The 18,832-nt window shown below is 42.3% G+C and overlaps 1 protein-coding gene across 2 annotated transcripts in view; it reads left to right on the top strand.

The window, feature by feature from the left end:
* Window positions 1-13,562, top strand: part of DENND6B (DENN domain containing 6B) — an 83,588-nt gene extending 70,026 nt beyond the window's left edge. For both annotated transcript variants that reach the window (XM_075857582.1, XM_075857580.1), the window contains one exon: window positions 9,848-13,562. In XM_075857582.1, coding sequence (XP_075713697.1) covers window positions 9,848-9,970 — 123 coding nt within the window. In that variant the 3' untranslated portion in view covers window positions 9,971-13,562. The remainder of the gene's footprint in view (window positions 1-9,847) is intronic.
* Window positions 13,563-18,832: the final 5,270 nt, after the last annotated feature.

Here is an 18,832-nt window from a genome sequence, read left to right as displayed (position 1 = left end):
GTGGACCCACTAGGCCGCTCCGCCTGGCCAAACAACAATCAACAATAGTCTTTAGGATAACAGTACCTGGGTAGAAGATTGGCAAATACTCAGCGTGGCATAGCAGACACGTGGCGTAGCAAAGACGTGTCGTAGCAGACACTTGGCACAGATGGCACTGGACACAGATTACACTAGATTTTGCACTGGAACAAACACGTACTTCACCTTTTCTGGATCCATTTGAAGTACACGATCAGAAATAATATACCCCAGGAAGGGCAAGGATTTTTTTTCAAATACGCACTTCTCAAGTTTCGCGTATAAGTTATTCCCCCTTAACCGCAACAAGACTTGGTGTACATGCTTCCGATGCGTCATCAGATCAGGTGAGTAGATCGAGATGTCGTCCAGATACACCACCACACAGACATACAGACGATCACGGAAGACGTCGTTTACAAATTCTTTGAACACTTCTGGTGCATTACACAGTCCAAAGACCATCTCGGGTGTTAAATGCAGTTTTCCATTCGTCACCCTTGCGGATACGGATCAGGTTATAGGCCCCGCGTAGATCCAGCTTAGTGAACACCTTGGCTCCACGAATCCTGTCAAAGAGCTCGGAGATAAGCGGCAAGGTGTAATTGTTCTTGATCGTGATTTGGTTTAACCCACAGTAGTCAATGCATGGTCGAAGTGATCCATCCTTTTTCTCCACAAAGAAGAATCCAGCTCCATCTGGAGAAGTAGACTTCCTGATGAACCCGCTCTCTAGGTTCTCCCTGATATACTCCGACATGGCCTGGGATTCAAGCAAGGAGAGAGGTTAAACCCGTCCGCGAGGGGGAGAGGCTTCAGGAAGCCACTCGATAGGACAGTCATAAGGACGATGAGGAGGAAGGATTTCTACCTCCTTTTTGCTAAAAACATCTGCGTAACCCACATATTGTGGAGGTAGTCCAGAGAAGGATTGAGGCAGAGGAGAAACAACAGTTCGAACCTGAGACAGTGGTGAAGGCATCGGGGTCCCCACTGGAGGACCTCTCCGGAACTCCACTCGAGGCTCGGAGTAAGCCATTGTAATCCCAGCAGGAGGGGGTTAATAGTTAAGACGTAGAAGGCTATTAGTTCAGACTGGAGGACTCCCAGCTATAGTCTCAGTGGCTTAGCTATAGACAGAATAGGGTCTGTCAGGGGCTATCCATCAACAGAAGCGACCGCCAGAGGTTTCTCTAGAGGGACAGTAGCCAAGGGGAGACGGTCTACCATGTCCTGCTGGATAAAATTTGCGGCCGCTTCGGAATCCAAGTAAGCAGGCTGCAATCCTTCACTGGTGACAATTGACACAGGAATAGACAGTCTCTGAGAGAATTTAGTAGCAGGGGTAGTGTAGCGTCCATGGCCGCGGGCCATCGGTTTTACTCACCTCCCTACGCCCGCAGCCATGGATCAGTGAGCACTGGCTCACATCTCCTTCCTAGGAGACGCCAGCGCTCACTTCCGCTCCAGTCCGCTGTGTCCCGTAGGGTGCACATGTGAAACAATCATCATCATCAACTACACATGATTTCTGGACTATAAGAAGGGCCCTGCCCTTCTGATCCTTGCCTGAGCGTGGTTAGTGTATCCCAAGTCTGTTTTGCAAATGGTCCCTTAGTGTTTTCCCGTGCCAGTTGTTACCTGTGCCCTGTTACCTGTATCCAGTGCTGTAGTTTCTTTTCTGAGCCTCTTAGTGTTGGAGTCGTGCCCTACTGCACCTGTGTCTTCTGCCACGCCCAGTGTCGTCTGCCACAACCTGCTGAACCTACCTCCATCCGTGCTACAGCCACTGTCTCTACTAGTTCAGGTACCCGTGTGTTACGAACTGCTATAGACTTTTGTATAGACTGTGACTAAGCCAGCTGCCTCTCCACTACGGAGGAGCGGCCTAGTGGATCCACATACCCTGTGATCGTGACAGGTAGATTCACCTAGAGTTGTCTCTCCAATCAACCCTAGCCGCTGGAGATTTCCCGGTTTCAGAGTGCATTGGGGGCACAAAATGTCCCTTGTGACCACAGTATAGACACAATCCAGAAGAATGTCTGCGTTGCCGCTCTTGGTCGGACAATCTATGTCTGTCTATCTACATTGGCTCCTCCAGGGGTACAATAGGAGACGGCAGAAGAGGTCTTTGAAACTTAGGTGCCAATTGACAAGATCTCTTCTCCCGGTGAACTTCAAAAATGTGCTCTTGGATCCTCATATCGATCCAAGTTGCTATCTGTATCAAGGCATCCAAAGTAGAGGAAAGCCCTCGAGCTGTGAGTTTATCTTTTTTACGTGGAGATAGTCCCTGCCAGAAAGTTGCCACTAGAGCCTTGTTATTCCAGGCTAGCTCCGCTGCCAGTGTACGGAAGGAGATGGCATACTCCCCTACAGTTGATTCTCCTTGATTAAGAGTCAGCAGTGAGTCAGCTGCAGAGGATGTTCGACCCGGTTCCTCTAAAACTGTACGGAAGGTCTCTAAAAATAATGGCAAATCTGAGAATTTTCTACCCTATCGTTCCAAGATGGGGTTCGCCCATGCCGGGGCTTTGCCGGAGAGGAGAGAAATAATAACAGCAAAATTGGCCTCATCAGAGGGGAAGAGATGGGCCCGTAGCTTGAAGTGGATGGTATACTGGTTAATGAAACCTCTACAGGTCTTAGGATCCCTTTCATAGCGAGGAGGTCAAGGCAACAAGATTGCAGACCCAGGACAGGCAGGAGGGATAGGAGGTGGTGGAGCAGCGGTAACAGCCAGTGGGGGGACAGAAGGACGATCCAAGCAGTAAATGACAGAGTTTACAGCCTGTAGAAGCTGATCCTGGCGAACCCAGAGGTCACACATGTCCACTTGCATCAGCTGGATCACGGTTTTGGGTTGACCAGCGGGATCCATGGCCTGAGCGTACTGTCACAGTCATGGGTTATGTGGACCTACTAGGCCTCTCCGCTGTAGCAGAGTAGCAGCTGGTCAAACAACAATCAACGCTAGAATTTAGGAGAAGAGTACCTGGGTAGAAGATTTGGCAAACACTCAGTGTAGCAGACACGTGGCATAGCAAACACGTGGCGTAGCAAACACTTAGCACAGATCACACTCTCGACTCCAACACTGGATTTCGCACTGGAACAAACAATTATTGGATACAGGAAACGGGAACACTGGATACAGGATGTAACAAGGGACCATTTGCAATGATGAACATGGGCAGACCCAACAACGCTCAGGCAAGGAGGAAGAGAGCAGAGTCCTTTTTATAGTTCCTTGTATGCTGGGATGGGAGCCCTAGCAGCAGCTGAGGACAGTACAGTGTGCCGGCGTCTCAGAGGAGGGAGACGCCGGCATGAGCTCGTGGGTCTGCGGCGGTTGAGTAATGCCGGTGGTCCTCAACTGCAGCCGTCACAGGTATACCTTTAACGTATACGTCATGGGCTTTTCAATAACCTTTCATTATATATACATTAAATGCATTATAGTCTATGGGCGACGGATATGTTAACTGGATGCCTAATTGCATCTGTCCCCCATAGACTATAATGATATAAATTTAATGTATATGTCATGAGTTCTCATGACTTCAGTTCACGATGTGTACATTTACCATTAAAGTCTATAATGATGGACGCCACTGTCAGGCATCTGTCATAGCCTACGTTTAATGTATAATTTTTTTCCCAACGTATAAGTCATACGTAGGCTAAAAACGTGATGTGAGCATAGCCTTATATTGACAGTGGTATAGAATGCAGAAAGACAACCTGTCACTATGACACTTATTAGAGCATGTTCACACGGCTTATTTTTAGGTGTATTTCAAAGTGTAAAACCCTTGCATTATGCTCCGGAATACGCTTGAAATACGCCTGCAACTGTGTAGTTCATACGTGGCGTATTTTTACGCTGCTAAATTAAAAAACGACTTTTAAAAATATGATTTGTTCAAAAGAAGCGACGTCACTTCTTGAAACGTTTTACAAGCTGATTTTTCATTGACAATACAAAAAATGCTTTGTAAATACGCCTCAAAAAAATACACTTTAAAAACGCTTGCAAAAATCGAAACCGTTTTGAAAATCACCTCCAGAAATGCCTGGATTCAGAGGCTATTTTCTCTTGAAATCAGTTTTGTATTTTTCAGTCTGAACGTATGCCGTGTTAACATAACCTAAAAATAACCACATCTGTATGATACCCTAAGGGTACTGCCACACACAGTAAACACTGCAAAATTTCCATTTGGAATTTCCGCAGTGTATTACAGTAGCAGTAATGTTGATAAGATTTGAACAAATCTTATTCACAATCTCCAGGAAAAAAAACAGCCGAAAACAAGCTGGGAAATTGACCTGCCGTGCAAATTCTCATTCTGCAGCATGTCAATTTCTCTTGTGAAAATGCAGCAGAATTTCCGCATGGAAAATCCAGACAGTACCCTAATACAGTACCTTGTACAATGCAAGTAGATGGGTTTTTACAATCCCAAACCACATGCAGCATATTTTTGCATCACGGATTTATAGATGCGGATAGAAATGTTAAAATCGGCAGCATGCTCATTTCCCGCCGGATTCAATGCGTATTCATTGCAGATTTTCATCATAGAAATCAATTAGTTGTTAAAATCTGCAATGAAATCCGCACCATAAGGCCGGGTTCCCACGGGTTGGAACGCTGCGTAAAAACTGTGCAGCATATCTGACCTGGAACCCACAGCACCTTACATCTGAAAAACCGCACCATTGTGGTGCGCTTTTACAAACGGATTTTCCGTTGTGGCAAAAAGTGCTGAAGGGAAAAAACAACAACAATCGTACTTACCCCCTCCCTCTTCTCTGCGCGTAGTCCGGCCTGCTGGGATGACATTGCAGGCCATGTGATGCCTGTGATTGGGATGCAACGTCATCCCAGGAAGCCAGACTGCAGGAAGAAGGAGAGAGTTCTGGGTAAGTAGGATTTTTTTTTTCCTGAGTTGCGATTTTTGCGGTGTATCCGCTGAGACTCTGCCGCAAAAGTCGCAACACATGGCTTTCTGTTGCGGGTTTTGTATCTCCATTGAATCCAATGGGGAAAACCCGCAACAGAAAATCAACAAACGCAGCATAAATTGACATGCTACGGATTTAACTCCTTCAGGACTGAGCCTGTTTTGGCCTTCAGGACGAAGCCGAGTTTTCAAATCTGACATGTGTCACTTTATGTGGTAATAACTCCGGAATGCTTTTACCTATCCAAGCGATTTTGAGATTGTTTTCTCGTGACATATTGTACTTTATGTTTGTGAAAAAAATTGGTTGATAAGTTCAATATTTATTTGTAAAAAACACCAAGATTTTGAGAAAATGTGCAAAAATTAGCATTTTTCTAAATTTAAATGTATCTGCTTGTAAAACAGATAGTAATACCACACAAAATAGTTACTAGTTAACATTTCCCATATGTCTACTTTAGTTTGGCATCGTTTTTTGAACACTCATTTTTCTAGGACGTTACAAGGCTTAGAACTTTAGCAGCAATTTCTCATATTTTCAAGAACATTTCAAAAGGCGATTTTTGCAAGGACCAGTTCAGTTCTGAAGTGGCTTTGAGGGCCTTATATATTAGAAAGGGCCCATAAATCACCCCATTTTGAAAACTGCACCCCTCAAAGTATTCAAAACAGCATTCAGAAAGTGTTTTAACCCTTTAGGCGTTTCACAGGAATTAAAGCAAAGTAGAGGTGAAAGTTACAAATTTCATTTTTTTTTTACAAAATTCATTTGTAATACATTTTTTTCTATACAACAGAAGGTTTTACCCGAGAAATGTAACTTATTCTTTATTGCCCAGATTCTGCAGTTTTTAGAAATATCCCACATGTGGCCCTAGTGTGCTAATTTACTGAAATACAGGCCTCAGAAGCAAAGGAGCACCTAGTGGATTTTGGGGCCTCCTTTTTTTTAGCATATATTTTAGGTACCATGTCAGGTTTGAAGAGGTCTTGTGGGGCCAAAACAAAAGACCCCCAAAAGTGACCTTATTTTAGAAACTACACCCGTCAGGGAATTTATCTAGGTGTATAGTTAGCATTTTGAACCCACAGTTTTTTTGCAAAATTTATTTGAATTAGTATGTGAAGATGAAAATCTACTTTTTTTCTGAAAAAACGTAGAAATGTTTACTTTTTTCAAGGAATAAAAGAGAAAAAACACCCCAACATATGTAAAGCAATTTCTCCCGATTATAGCAATACCCCATATGTGGTACTAAACTGCTGTTTGGACCCATAGCAGGACTCAGAAGGGAACGAGCACCATGTAGATTTTGAAATTCTGATTTTGCTGGAATAGTTTTCAGTGCCGTGTCACGTTTGAAATGCACTGGAGGGAACAAAATAGTGGAAACCCCCGGAAAGTGACCCCATTTTGGAAACTACACTCATCAAGGAATTTTTTTAGCGGTAAAGTTAGCATTTTGGCCCCACAGTTGTTTTGGTGAATTCATTGGAATTATTCTGTAACGGTAAAAATCTACTTTTTTTCTGAAAAAAGGTAGCCATTTTTTATTTTTACAGGGAATAAAGGAGAAAAAGCACCCCAACATTTGTAAAACAATTTCTCCCGATTACGGAAATATGCCATATGTGGTAATAAACTGCTGTTTCGACCCACAGCAAGGCTCAGAAGGGAAGGAGCGCTATTTGGCTTTTGGAGCTCAAATTTAGCTGAAATGGTTTCAGGATGCCATGTCGCATTTACAAAGCCCCTGCGAGGCGAAAACAGTGGAAACCCCCCAAAAGTGGAAATTACACCACTTAAAGAATCTATCCAGGGATATAGTGGGCATTTAGACCCCACAAGTCTTTTGCAGGATTTATTAGAATTAGGCCGTGAAAATGAATATCAACATTTCTTCCACTAAAATGTTGCATTTTTTCAATTACACAAAAGATAAAGGGGGAAAAAGCTGCCCAAAATTTGTAAAGCAATTTCTCCCGAGTACGGCAATACCCCACGTGTGGTCATAAATGGTTTTTCATTAAAGTAATTAACCCTTTCTGGACTGATCCATGTTTTTATTTTCCTTTTTCGTTTTTTCCTCCCCGCGTTCCAAGAGCCATAACTTTTTTATTTTTCAGTCAATAGAGCTGTATGAAGGCTTATTTATTGAGGGACGAGCGGTCGTTTTTATTGGTACAATTTTTTGGTACATACAACTTTTTGAGCACTTTTTATTAAATTTTTAGGTAGAGCGAAGGTGACCAAAAAACAGCGATTTTGCAGTTTTAAATTCTTTATTTTTCACGTGAGACGCTCCATACATCACCCTCCACATTACGACATGCTATGTTGTGGTGCGCGAAGGGGTTAATGTGCAGCGGATGGTGCAGAGTGAAAATTACAATTTTCCACCCATATGCCATTTTAGTGCACTACATGTTATGCCCAGTTTGTGCCACTGAAGACAAATACCTCATAAAATATTAACAGGGTTCTCCCGGGTATGGCGACGCCATATCTGTGGACATAAACTGGTGTTTAGGCACGCTGCAGGGCTCAGAAGGGAGGGAGCACCATTTGGCTTTTGGGGCGCAGATGTAGCTTGGTAGTTGTTCTGTTTGGGGTTTTACTGGTGTTTCAGTTTATAATGTGGGGGCATATGTTAACTGTGCGGGGTACATCAGGGTATAATAAGAGGGTATAATAATGCAGTAAATAAATAATAATCCCCAGATATGTGGCCGGTGTCGCACTGATAAATGGCGCCCGATCTTATCTGCTTTTGGAACACACTGCACATTTTGCATCGCCATATTCTGAGAGCCAGAACTTTTTTTATTTTTTCTCCACCGGAGCTGTGTGAGGGTTTATTCGTTGCGGGACAATCTGTCGTTTTCATTGGTGCCATTTTGAGGTAACAGAAATTTTTATTCCATTTTTTGGCAAGCAAGGTGACCAAAAACCATCAATTCTGACAATGTTTTTTATTCTGTTTTTTTATGGCCTTCACCCTAGGCTATAAATGACCTTTTTACTTTATTCTGCGGGTCGGTACGATTACGGCGATACCATATGTATATAATTTTTTTATGTTTTGCAGCGTTTGTGCAATAAAATCACTTGTTTATAAAATAACTTATTTTTTATGTCACCATATTCTGAGAGCCATAATTTTTTTATTTTTCAGTCAAAAAAGCGGTGTAAGGGCTTATATTTTGCGGGACGGGTTGTAGTTTGTATTGGTACCATTTTGGCGTACATGCAACTTTTTGATCCCTTTTTATTGTATATTTTGGGAGGGTTGGAAACCAAAAAAAATTGTGATTCGGGCACAGTTTTTCGTTTATTTTTTTCACGGTGTTCACCGTGCGGGAAAAATAATACTACAGTTTTATAGATGGGGTCGTTACGAATGCGGTGATACCAAATATGTGTACTTTTTTTAACGTGTTAATTTTTTTCCTATAATAAAAGACTTATAGGAAAAAAAGCATTCTTTGTTTATGTCACTTCTAACTTTTATTTTAACACTTTTTAAAAACATTTTTATTATCTTTTTTTTACTTGTCCCACTAGGGGACACTTAGACTTGCAGCTTTGATCGCTGCTAGAACACATTACACTACACACGTAGTGTAATGTGTTCTGTCATTGTGACGTAACTGTCACAGACAGGAAGCATCGGAGGACCGGCCGGAGGCTGCTCCTCTGAGGCTTCCGTACATGGCAGCCCGGAGGCCATTTTCTGGCCTCTGGTTGCCGTGATAAGGATCGCCAGCCCCTGCAAATGCATGTGGGGGGATGCCGATCCGCTGTAAACCTCTTCAATGTGGTGATCGCAATCGACCACCGCATAGAAGGGGTTAATTGCCGATTTCAGCGGCGACAGGCCGCTGATCGGCAACAGGGAGAGCAGGGCAGACGCCCTGCACAGTTAACCGCCGCTGCAGTGTAGCGCCGCGCGGCGGTTAACTGTTAAAGCGCGGACGTAACTGCACGCCCAGGTGCACGAAGTTACTGCTCACCTGGACGTGCATTTACGCCAAGGTGCGGGAAGGGGTTAAACTTCACACCTCAAGTTAATTTATTAATGTTTACGCTGTGATTTTTTTCCGCAACATGGGCATGAGATTTTCAAAATCTCATCCACTTTGCTGCTACTGTAAATGCTGCAGAATTTCCACATAGAATTCCGTTGCGGAAATTCCACAGCATTTACGCTACATGGAAACCCAGCCTAAGAAATATGTACTTGCGGTTTTCTAAATGCAGATTAATATGCTGATTTGATGCAGATTTCATCCGCATCAAATCCTCAACATGCAAACTGGCCCGAAGGGTACCCACACATATGGCTGATCTATTGCGGATTTTGTGATGAGAGTTTCTGCCCCGTCCTTTAGAAAGACCATGCAATTTCCGCATACAGGAAGTCCTTGTGACTGAGATGGTGACCCCTGGAGAGAACAGAAAGACAAGTAATGCACAGGGGGTCGCTATGAGATCTCATGACCAACAGAAGAGAAGGATTCCATGAATTTTCAGATAGAAAGGAATAACTAAATAAGGTTATACTAGCGGAGTTATATAAAGTTACATAATAAAATAAAAAAATAACATTTTCACAAAATACATTGATATTAATACACAATGTCTTGTTACACTTATCACAAGAGAAAATAACAACGCAAAAAAAATAAATGACAGTATATGCTGGAAACCTCTCCAAAGGCTGAGCAAGATTTATTAACATATTTGTTTTAAAGATTACTCCTAATAAGAAATCTGAATATATTACAGTAACGTTTGCTGTGTGTTATTTACTTCAACATTGTGTATGTAACAACCTTTCTGTTTCCAGGTTCGGGCTCACAGACAACATCTTCCGGTCAGTCCTACTTCACTGAACAGACTGAAACTTCATATTGATGACGTTATTGGCTCCCTTCCTGAAGACCTGCAGAGCATTTTGCATCCCCACTGAAAGAATGCCACAGCATCCCATAATATCCCTGTCATCTCTGTAATATCACTGTATATCTTTCTGCTCATTACTATCAAGAGACAACTATAGATTATCCTACACCAGTATGGAAGCCAGTAAAGGTAACTACTGCTCTCCATATAAAGAACCCTACAGAATATACTATTTTGAGTTTGACATATTAAAATTTCTTGAATACAATATAGTACAGAACATATTGCTGAGAAATATATAGGACTTTCATTAAAATAACAAGCACAACAAAACTGATATGTCTTCACGGAAGAATTAGCAGATCAGCCTGAAGAGGTCTGAACAATCTTTACATTACAATTTTTACCTTCCTTTTTTAGTGTTAAAATCACAGCATCATAATAGACGTCAGTGCCATCCAACCTAGGACTAGTGCCCCAAAGTTTTTGCCGATTTTTAGGGATCTCAAGTGACTGCGTACAAGAATGCCAGCTTTTCTCTGCAGTTAAACAACATATTTTCTCTAGCAAGTGGCTAAGATTTGTTTATGACCTAATTTGTATATTTGTATAGTATTTGGCTCAGAGGTGCACAACCGTTTTTGGTACGAGAGCCAGTCCAACAGTGACGTTATCAGATTGTACCACTCACAAGGGCCACAATACAACTTGAAGGGGTATTCCTATCGGAGACAAATCGACGGTATATATATTAAATTTCTGACAGGTAGGGGTTCCACCTCTGGGACCTATTAGGACACGATTGTTCGGCACTCCACTGAGGAAGAGTCAAGGTGGCCACACATAAGGCCAGTTCCCACCACTGTACTTTATTAAAGTTACTCTCATAAACTATAATGGAGAGTGCCGCACTCACGCACAGCCACCTCTCCACTAAATATGGGGATGGCTGTGGGCCGCATAGAACAGCATCACGGGTTTTGCACCCCTGATCTAGCTCATATGCATTTCATATTAACCCCTTAGTGACCACTAATACGCCTTTTTACGTCGGTCACTAATGGGCTTTAGGCTAGGCTGACGCCTTTTCACGTCAGCCTAGTCTAAGTCCTGCACGGGTCTCCCGTGCAGGCAGGAGCCGGGGCTCTGCTGTCTGATGACAGCTGAGCTCCTGCTCCGACGCCCGCGATCGAAGTTCACTTAGATCGCGGCCGTTTAACCCGTTAAATGCCGCCGTCAATAGCGACCGCGGCATTTAACTTTGTTTACAGAGGGAGTGCGCTCCCTCTGTCACCCATCGGCGGCCCGCGAATGAAATCGCGGGTCTCCGATGGGGTGTCATGGCAGCTGGGGGCTTGATAAAAGCCCCCAGGTCTGCCCTGGACATATGCCTGTTAGGACGCGCCGGAGGCACGTCCTAACAGATTGCCTGTCAGATTTACACTGACAGGCAATAATGCTCTGGTATACGAAGTATACCAGAGCATTATAGCAGCGATCTGAATATCGCACAGTAAAGTCCCCTAGTGGGACTAATAAAATAAGTCATCAAAGTGAAATATTATTAATAAAAAGTACAGTAAAAAAATAAATAAAACCATTTTTTTCCATAAAAAGTGGTTTTATTTAGTAAAAGTGTAAAAAAAAAAAAAAAAGTACACATATGTGGTATCGCCGCGACCGTAATGACTCCATTAATAAAGTTAATATGTAATTTAAACCGCAAAGTGAACACCGTAAAAAAAAAACGCAAAAAACCATGGCGAAATTGCAATTTTTTTCCACTACCCCCCAAAAAAAGTCATAATAAAAATGAATCCATAAGTCCCACGCACCCCAAAACAGTACCATTCAAAACTACGTCTTGTCCCGCAGAAAACAAGCCCAAAAAATCACTACATTGATGGAAAAATAAAAAAATAACGGCTCTTGGAAAGCGACGATGCAAAAGCAAATAATTTTAGTTCTAAAGTGTTTTTATTGTGCAAAAGTCGTAAAACATAAAAAAAACTGTACATATGTGGTATCGCCGTAATCGTACCGACCCATAGAATAAAAGGTAACATGTTAATTACGTCGCATAGTGAACGGCGTCAATTTAAAAACGCATAGAACAATGGCGGAATTTCAGGTTTTTTTTATAATCCCCCGCAAAAAGGTTAATAAAAGTTAATATAAAAATTATATGTACCCAAAAATGGTGCCATTAAAAAGCACAACTAATCCCGCAAAAAACAAGTCCTCATACAGCTATGTAGACTAAAAAATAAAAACGTTATAGCTCTTTGAATGCGACTATAGAAAAACGAATAAAATAGCTTGGTCATTAAGGCCTAAAATAGGCTGGTCACTAAGGGGTCACTAACTTAACCTCTTTCTGACACAGCCATTTTTTGTTTTTTCCTACCTGCATTCCAAGAGCCATATCTTTTTTACTTTTCCATAGACATAGTCGTACGAGGGCTTGTATTTTCTTGAATGGGACAATGCTGCAATACCTTGCAAAGCCGCTATGAATGTAAGGGTATGTTCACACGCTTAACCAAAAACGTCTGGAAATACAGAGCTGTTTTCAAGGGAAAAGAGCTCCTGATTTTCAGATGTTTTTTAAGCCACTCGCGTTTTTCGCTGCCTTTTTTTACAGCCGTTTTTGGAGCGTTCAATAGAGTCTATGAAAAACAGCTCCAAAAACGTCCCAAGAAGTGACCTGCACTTCTTTTTCGTGGCCGTTTTTGAACAAAAAAACGGCCCGTCGGAACAGAATGCCGTTTTTTCCATTGAAGTCAATGGCCAGATGTTTGGAGGCGTTCTGCTTCCAAGTTTTTGGCCATTTATGAAAAATGGCCGAAAATAAGCCATGTAAACATACCCTAACAGCGTGTGCAAGCCAGAACAAAAATGAAATTTATGTAAACAATGAAGGGACTACAGCGATCATACGAGTGCCGCTGCACCTTCAAACAGTTGATCCACGGGTGTCCCAAGAGTCGAACCCCCAATGATCTATTATTGATGGCCTATTCTAGTTGTATTCAGTTGTATGAAATGGACATTTCTGCAACAAATCTGCTACGTGTGAACATACCCTTCGAGCTCTGTGCTCAAGTGAATGAACCTTATTCTCAACTCTGAGAACTTTTAGAATTTATGATGCATTATTACATGTATTAATAAATGCAGCAGTATTTCCAACACTAAATATTCAGAATACCTCTTTAAAAGGAATGTATTTTTTAGAAAAATACATATTATTTCCATCAGGTTTTTTATTATTAACATATTTACATTTAAGATCATCACTTTAAACTCATAACTTTAAATAAAAGATTAGATGATAGTTCCAGCCAAGACGTGTAGGATGTACGTTAGCGTAAGGTCCCCTGAAAAGCTTCAGAGATCCGATATGGGGCAAATACCCAGTAGAAAAGTCCATGCACCCATAAATGCAACAAATTTCTTGAAATTGTCTTTATTCTTGGCACAAGGGTGCAATTCAGAACAGGACAGATGTTCTATACAGTTTGCTATATTTAGGATTGTCCGTCAACTGTAACGTTGCGCTGTTTGCAGTATTACTGTGTGCTCTGTAGACCTGTATATTCCATTGTATGCATGCTTTGAAATTCAATTCTTACAAAATAAAAATATGTTCAAAATAATTTACAATACTCACGTAATTCATTCAGGGGTGCAGATGACATTTTTCTGATTACTTTATGCTAATGAACATATTTACATCTAATAATCTACAGTTTTAGGAGGAAGCTGAAAAGGTAAAATATCAGAATTTTTTTTTTCATCTGTCAAACTAAATTATACGGTATTTCATCAAGTTTTTGGTCATGCACTAGTGTGAACCTATGATGGAGATCATGGCTATATATCTAAGTGAAGAACAGTGATCTAAGGCCCTATTCACATCACGTCTTTGGCTTACATGTAACGGATACACCTAGAAAAGCTCCCAAAGAATAAATTAAACGTAGTCTGTGGCACCCTTCACCCGTAGACTATTATATTCAGATAACGTATACATCATGAAACTTCATTATGAATACGTTCAACAGATGCCCGTGCCATATGCCATACTACACTAGCCGACGTTACCCATAGGTTGCCATGTTATTGTAAAGGATCTGCCAGGCACAGCTTCGGGGTTAACGAATAGATAATCAGTCTGCACCTGCTTCTATGTCTGTGAGACTGACTCCATCTTCCACCACTCAGGCTGGTAGGCTGAGGAGTGGGTGAACCTATCACAGCCTGGCCAGACGGAGCTAGTTCCCGCCCTCTGTCTATTTATACCTGCCTTTCCTGTTCCTCCTTTGCATGTGATTCATATTGACCCCGGCTTGCCGACTACTCTTCTGCTCTGCGTTTGGCACCCCGTACTCTCCTGGTTTGACTCGGCTTGCTCACTTCTCTTGTTGCTCACGGTGTTGCCGTGGGCAACTGCCCCTTTCTCCCCCTAGCTCTGTGTACCCTTGTCTGTCTGTCGTGCACTTATTGAGCGTAGGGACTGTCGCCCAGTTGTACCCCGTCGCCTAGGGCGGGTCGTTGCAAGTAGGCAGGGACTGAGTGGCAGGTAGATTAGGGCTCACTTGTCTGTCTCCCCACCCCCGTCATTACAGTTATACAAACTGTATACCGCAAGCTAAACGTTTTTGCAGTATCCCATTGTATGGAAACGCATAGTCTGCCAATGGCATCAGGGGTGTTGTAGCAATACTTGAACCAGTATAGGTACCAAAGACAAAACTAAATTACCAGAACCATATCATTGGATTCTGAGAAAGAACCATACAGTGAAGGAAATAAGTATTTGATCCCTTGCTGATTTTGTAAGTTTGCCCACTGTCAAAGACATGAACAGTCTAGAATTTTTAGGCTAGGTTAATTTTACCAGTGGGAGATAGATTATATATATATAAAAAAAGAAAAGAAAATCACATAGTCAAAATTATATATATTTATTTGCATTGTGCACAGAGAAATAAGTATTTGATCCCCTACCAACCATTAAGAGTTCAGCCTCCTCCAGACCAGTTACACGCTCCAAATCAACTTGGTGCCTGCATTAAAGACAGCTGACTTAAATGGTCACCTGTATAAAAGACTCCTGTCCACAGACTCAATTAATCAGTCTGACTCTAACCTCTCGTGGGGTATCCTTGATCCTGAGAAAGGTGAGAGCTCAGCCGAAAACGACACGGGGGGAACTTGTTAATGATCTCAAGGCAGCTGGGACCACAGTCACCAAGAAAACCATTGGTAACACATTACGCCGTAATGGATTAAAATCCTGCAGTGCCCGCAAGGTCCCCCTGCTCAAGAAGGCACATGTACAGGCCCGTCTGAAGTTTGCAAATGAACATCTGGATGATTCTGAGTGATTGGGAGAAGGTGCTGTGGTCAGATGAGACTAAAATTGAGCTCTATGGCATTAACTCAACTCGCCGTGTTTGGAGGAAGAGAAATTCTGCCTATGACCCAAAGAACACCGTCCCCACTGTCAAGCATGGAGGTGGAAACATGTTTTGGGGGTGTTTCTCTGCTAAGGGCACAGGACTACTTCACAGCATCAATGGGAGAATGGATGGAGCCATGTACCGTCAAATCCTGAGTGACAACCTCCTTCCCTCCACCAGGACATTAAAAATGGCTCGTGGCTGGGTCTTCCAGCACGACAATGACCCGAAACTTACAGCCAAGGCAACAAAGGAGTGGCTCAAAAAGAAGCACATTAAGGTCATGGAGTGGCCTAGCCAGTCTCCAGACCTTAATCCAATCGAAAACTTATGGAGGGAGCTGAAGATCCGAGTTGCCAAGCGACAGCTTCGAAATCTTAATGATTTACAGATAATCTGCAAAGAGGAGTGGGCAAAAATTCCATCTAAGACTCGGTTCACACGAGAACATTAACGTCCGTAATGGACGGACGTATTCCGGCCGGAAGTCCCGGACCGAACTCAGTGCAGGGAGCCGGGCTCCCAGCATCGTAGTCATGTACGACGCTAGGAGTCCCTGCCTCTCCGTGGAACTACTGTCCCGTACTGAAAAAATGATTACAGTACGGGACAATTGTCCTGCAGCGAGGCAGGGACTCCTAGCATCGTACATAACTATGATGCTAGGAGCCCGGCTCCCTGCACTGAGTTCGGTCCGGGACTTCCGGCCGAAATACGTCCGTCCATTACGGACGTTAATGTGCTCGTGTGAACCCAGCCTAACGTGTGCAAACCTCATCATCAACTACAAAAAACATCTGACTGCTGTGCATGCCAACAAGGGTTTTGCCACCAAGTATTAAGTCTTGTTTGCCAAAGGGATCAAATACTTATTTCTCTGTGCAAAATGCAAATAAATATATATAATTTTGACAGTGATTTTCTTTTTTTTTTTTACATAATCTATCTCTCACTGGTAAAAGTAACCTAGCCTAAAAATTCTAGACTGTTCATGTCTTTGACAGTGGGCAAACTTACAAAATCAGCAAGGGATCAAATACTTATTTCCTTCACTGTATAAAAGTTTTACTGCCGCGTCATTTTTCACACAAATGTTCTGTTTTTCTGCATTATTAGTTATTAATTAGCAATAAATTTTGCTTTTAGTTGATTCAAGACATTTTGTCACCAGCATTTCAGTCTTCAACCAGGCGTCGTATAATGTGGTATTTATCCTTGATGAAAGGACAAAAGACAAGATATGTTTCGATCCTTGCAGGGGTTTTTGTCAAGCATAACAATGTCATTCAGGTATATAAAGACCAAGCAGTAATTGTCACTCCAATCAAAAGCAGCTTCATCGCACACCCAGGAATCTCTATTCTTTACATACCGCCTCCCCCCTTTATTATATATTCATCAGTAGTATCATGTGCAGTATAAACATATTTATTATAGTATTAAACATTAACATACTGTGTTCGGAGGATAGGTACACCCACCAGAGGACGTCCAGACCCAGATTTGGCCATCTGCACATGCAAAGTACAAAAATGTTGAGAGTGACACAGTCCAGGAGTATAATTCAGCTGGATTACGATCGAGCCACTGAGCCCGGACTACTGATTGCGGCATCTGGGAATTATATTGGATTATGATAGTATGGTGATAGATTATGTGGGTGCCGATCTACCTCAAGATGAATGCCATTAGTGCGGCTGTCTATAGATATAATACTATCAACTGTTGAGTAATACACAATTGTACTTAAATATATCAAAGTACCAGAACAATGGAGAATCTTGGATGTACTATATTTTCATGGTATGCTACAGACCTGTATTGCGTCATATACACAACATTGAGAAGGCATATTGATGGGAAGAGCGGAATATAAAATGTGGTTGATTCCGTGTGCACAGCGAATAAGGTCTATTATTTAAGGGCCAGGTACATTAGTGTGCCGGGATTTGGGATCTCAAACTGCCATTTATATAATGGTGGAAGGGGCACTCAATCCCTAGGATTAAATAAATCCAGCCCCCTTCATATCTTATTATGATCTGACATTTTGCATACCTATTGAATGATATGTGAAACTCACCATGCTGTTAAAACTACTGATTCCACAAAATCTACTATTAGGCTGAATTCACACTGGACGGATATTTGTTCAAATCTCATCCACATGGCTGGAACTGTAATACGCTGCAAATTTCCCGCGCAGCATTTCGGTCCCGTGTAAATCCAGCCTTATGGTATAGACCCATTAAGGTTGGTTGAGACTATAATGTGGTCCCTATGCAGACTGGTGGGGTAGATCAGTCTCCACAGAAACTCCTATTGGAACTATTGGAGGTTTGTATAATTCCCCCTATGTGGTGCTATTACTATAGAGTCTGTGTGGTTGCCCTGGTTACGATCAGGCGAATGGAGTTGCTAAGAGAAGCGGACGCTAGCATCTGTGATTGGCTGGTAGAGCCGAAGGCGCAATAAACTTTAAGTAATGCTGGCGCAGTGAGCGACATAGGATGCTGATGTATGTGCAGATAGCCAAGTCTGCAGCTGGATGTCCGCCGGCCTGTGCCCCATGCCTCCAAACACAGTATGTTAATGTTTAATTACTATGTTTATACTGCACATGATATAGACACATGGTTGGGAGATGAAAAATATATTAAACTGACACTTGGTTGGATTCTGTCACAACTCTTTATACATTTCTTGAAGTGAGCTCCAGTTGATTCCTGGACATCGTGAATTTTGCATACACCGAGTAAGACCCTTGCAAGGTTCGAAATGCGTAAGCAATGATTATTTAAAGAAATTCCTAATAAAGAATATGCTTTTTTGCCAAGACTGGAGTGCCAGTGACTTTATCCTGATGCGACAAGAGCTGAAAGCCATGCACACGTGGAGGTTACTCCCAGTTAGGGTAGGTTCATACGGCCTATTTTCAGCCATTTTTCGGGCCATAAACACCCCAAAACAACGTCTCAAAATACGGGGCTGAACGTCTCCAAACACCTGCCCATTGATTTTAATGGGATACATGGTGTTCCGTTCCCACGGGGGGGTTTTTAAGCGGCAGTTTATAAAAACGGCGCGTAAAAAAGAAGTGCATGTCACTTCTTGAGCCATTTTTCATTGGGTCAATAGAAAAACAGCTCCAAAAACTGCTATAAAAAGCGCATCAAAAAACACGAAGCATAAAAAACGGCTGAAAATCAGAGGCTGTTTTCCCTTGAAAACCGCTCCGTATTTTACAGCCGTTTTTTGTTAAGCGTGTGAACATAGCCTGACACGGATGACACCCAGTAGGATTCGGTGAGATGGCTTCTGCGTGGCATACACTTGAGTGCTTAACAATATTTTAAGAGACTGATTTTCCTTAATACCTACAGTGATAAAAAGAAAATTACAGTAGTTACCACTAGTCATCAACCTGTCTACAGCATTTGTCTATATAGAAACACAAACAA

The sequence above is a fragment of the Rhinoderma darwinii genome, chromosome 3 (assembly GCF_050947455.1).
Source record: "Rhinoderma darwinii isolate aRhiDar2 chromosome 3, aRhiDar2.hap1, whole genome shotgun sequence".
Taxonomy (NCBI): domain Eukaryota; kingdom Metazoa; phylum Chordata; class Amphibia; order Anura; family Rhinodermatidae; genus Rhinoderma; species Rhinoderma darwinii.
Note: the sequence above shows the minus strand (reverse complement) of the source record. Positions and strands in the feature narration are given on the sequence as shown.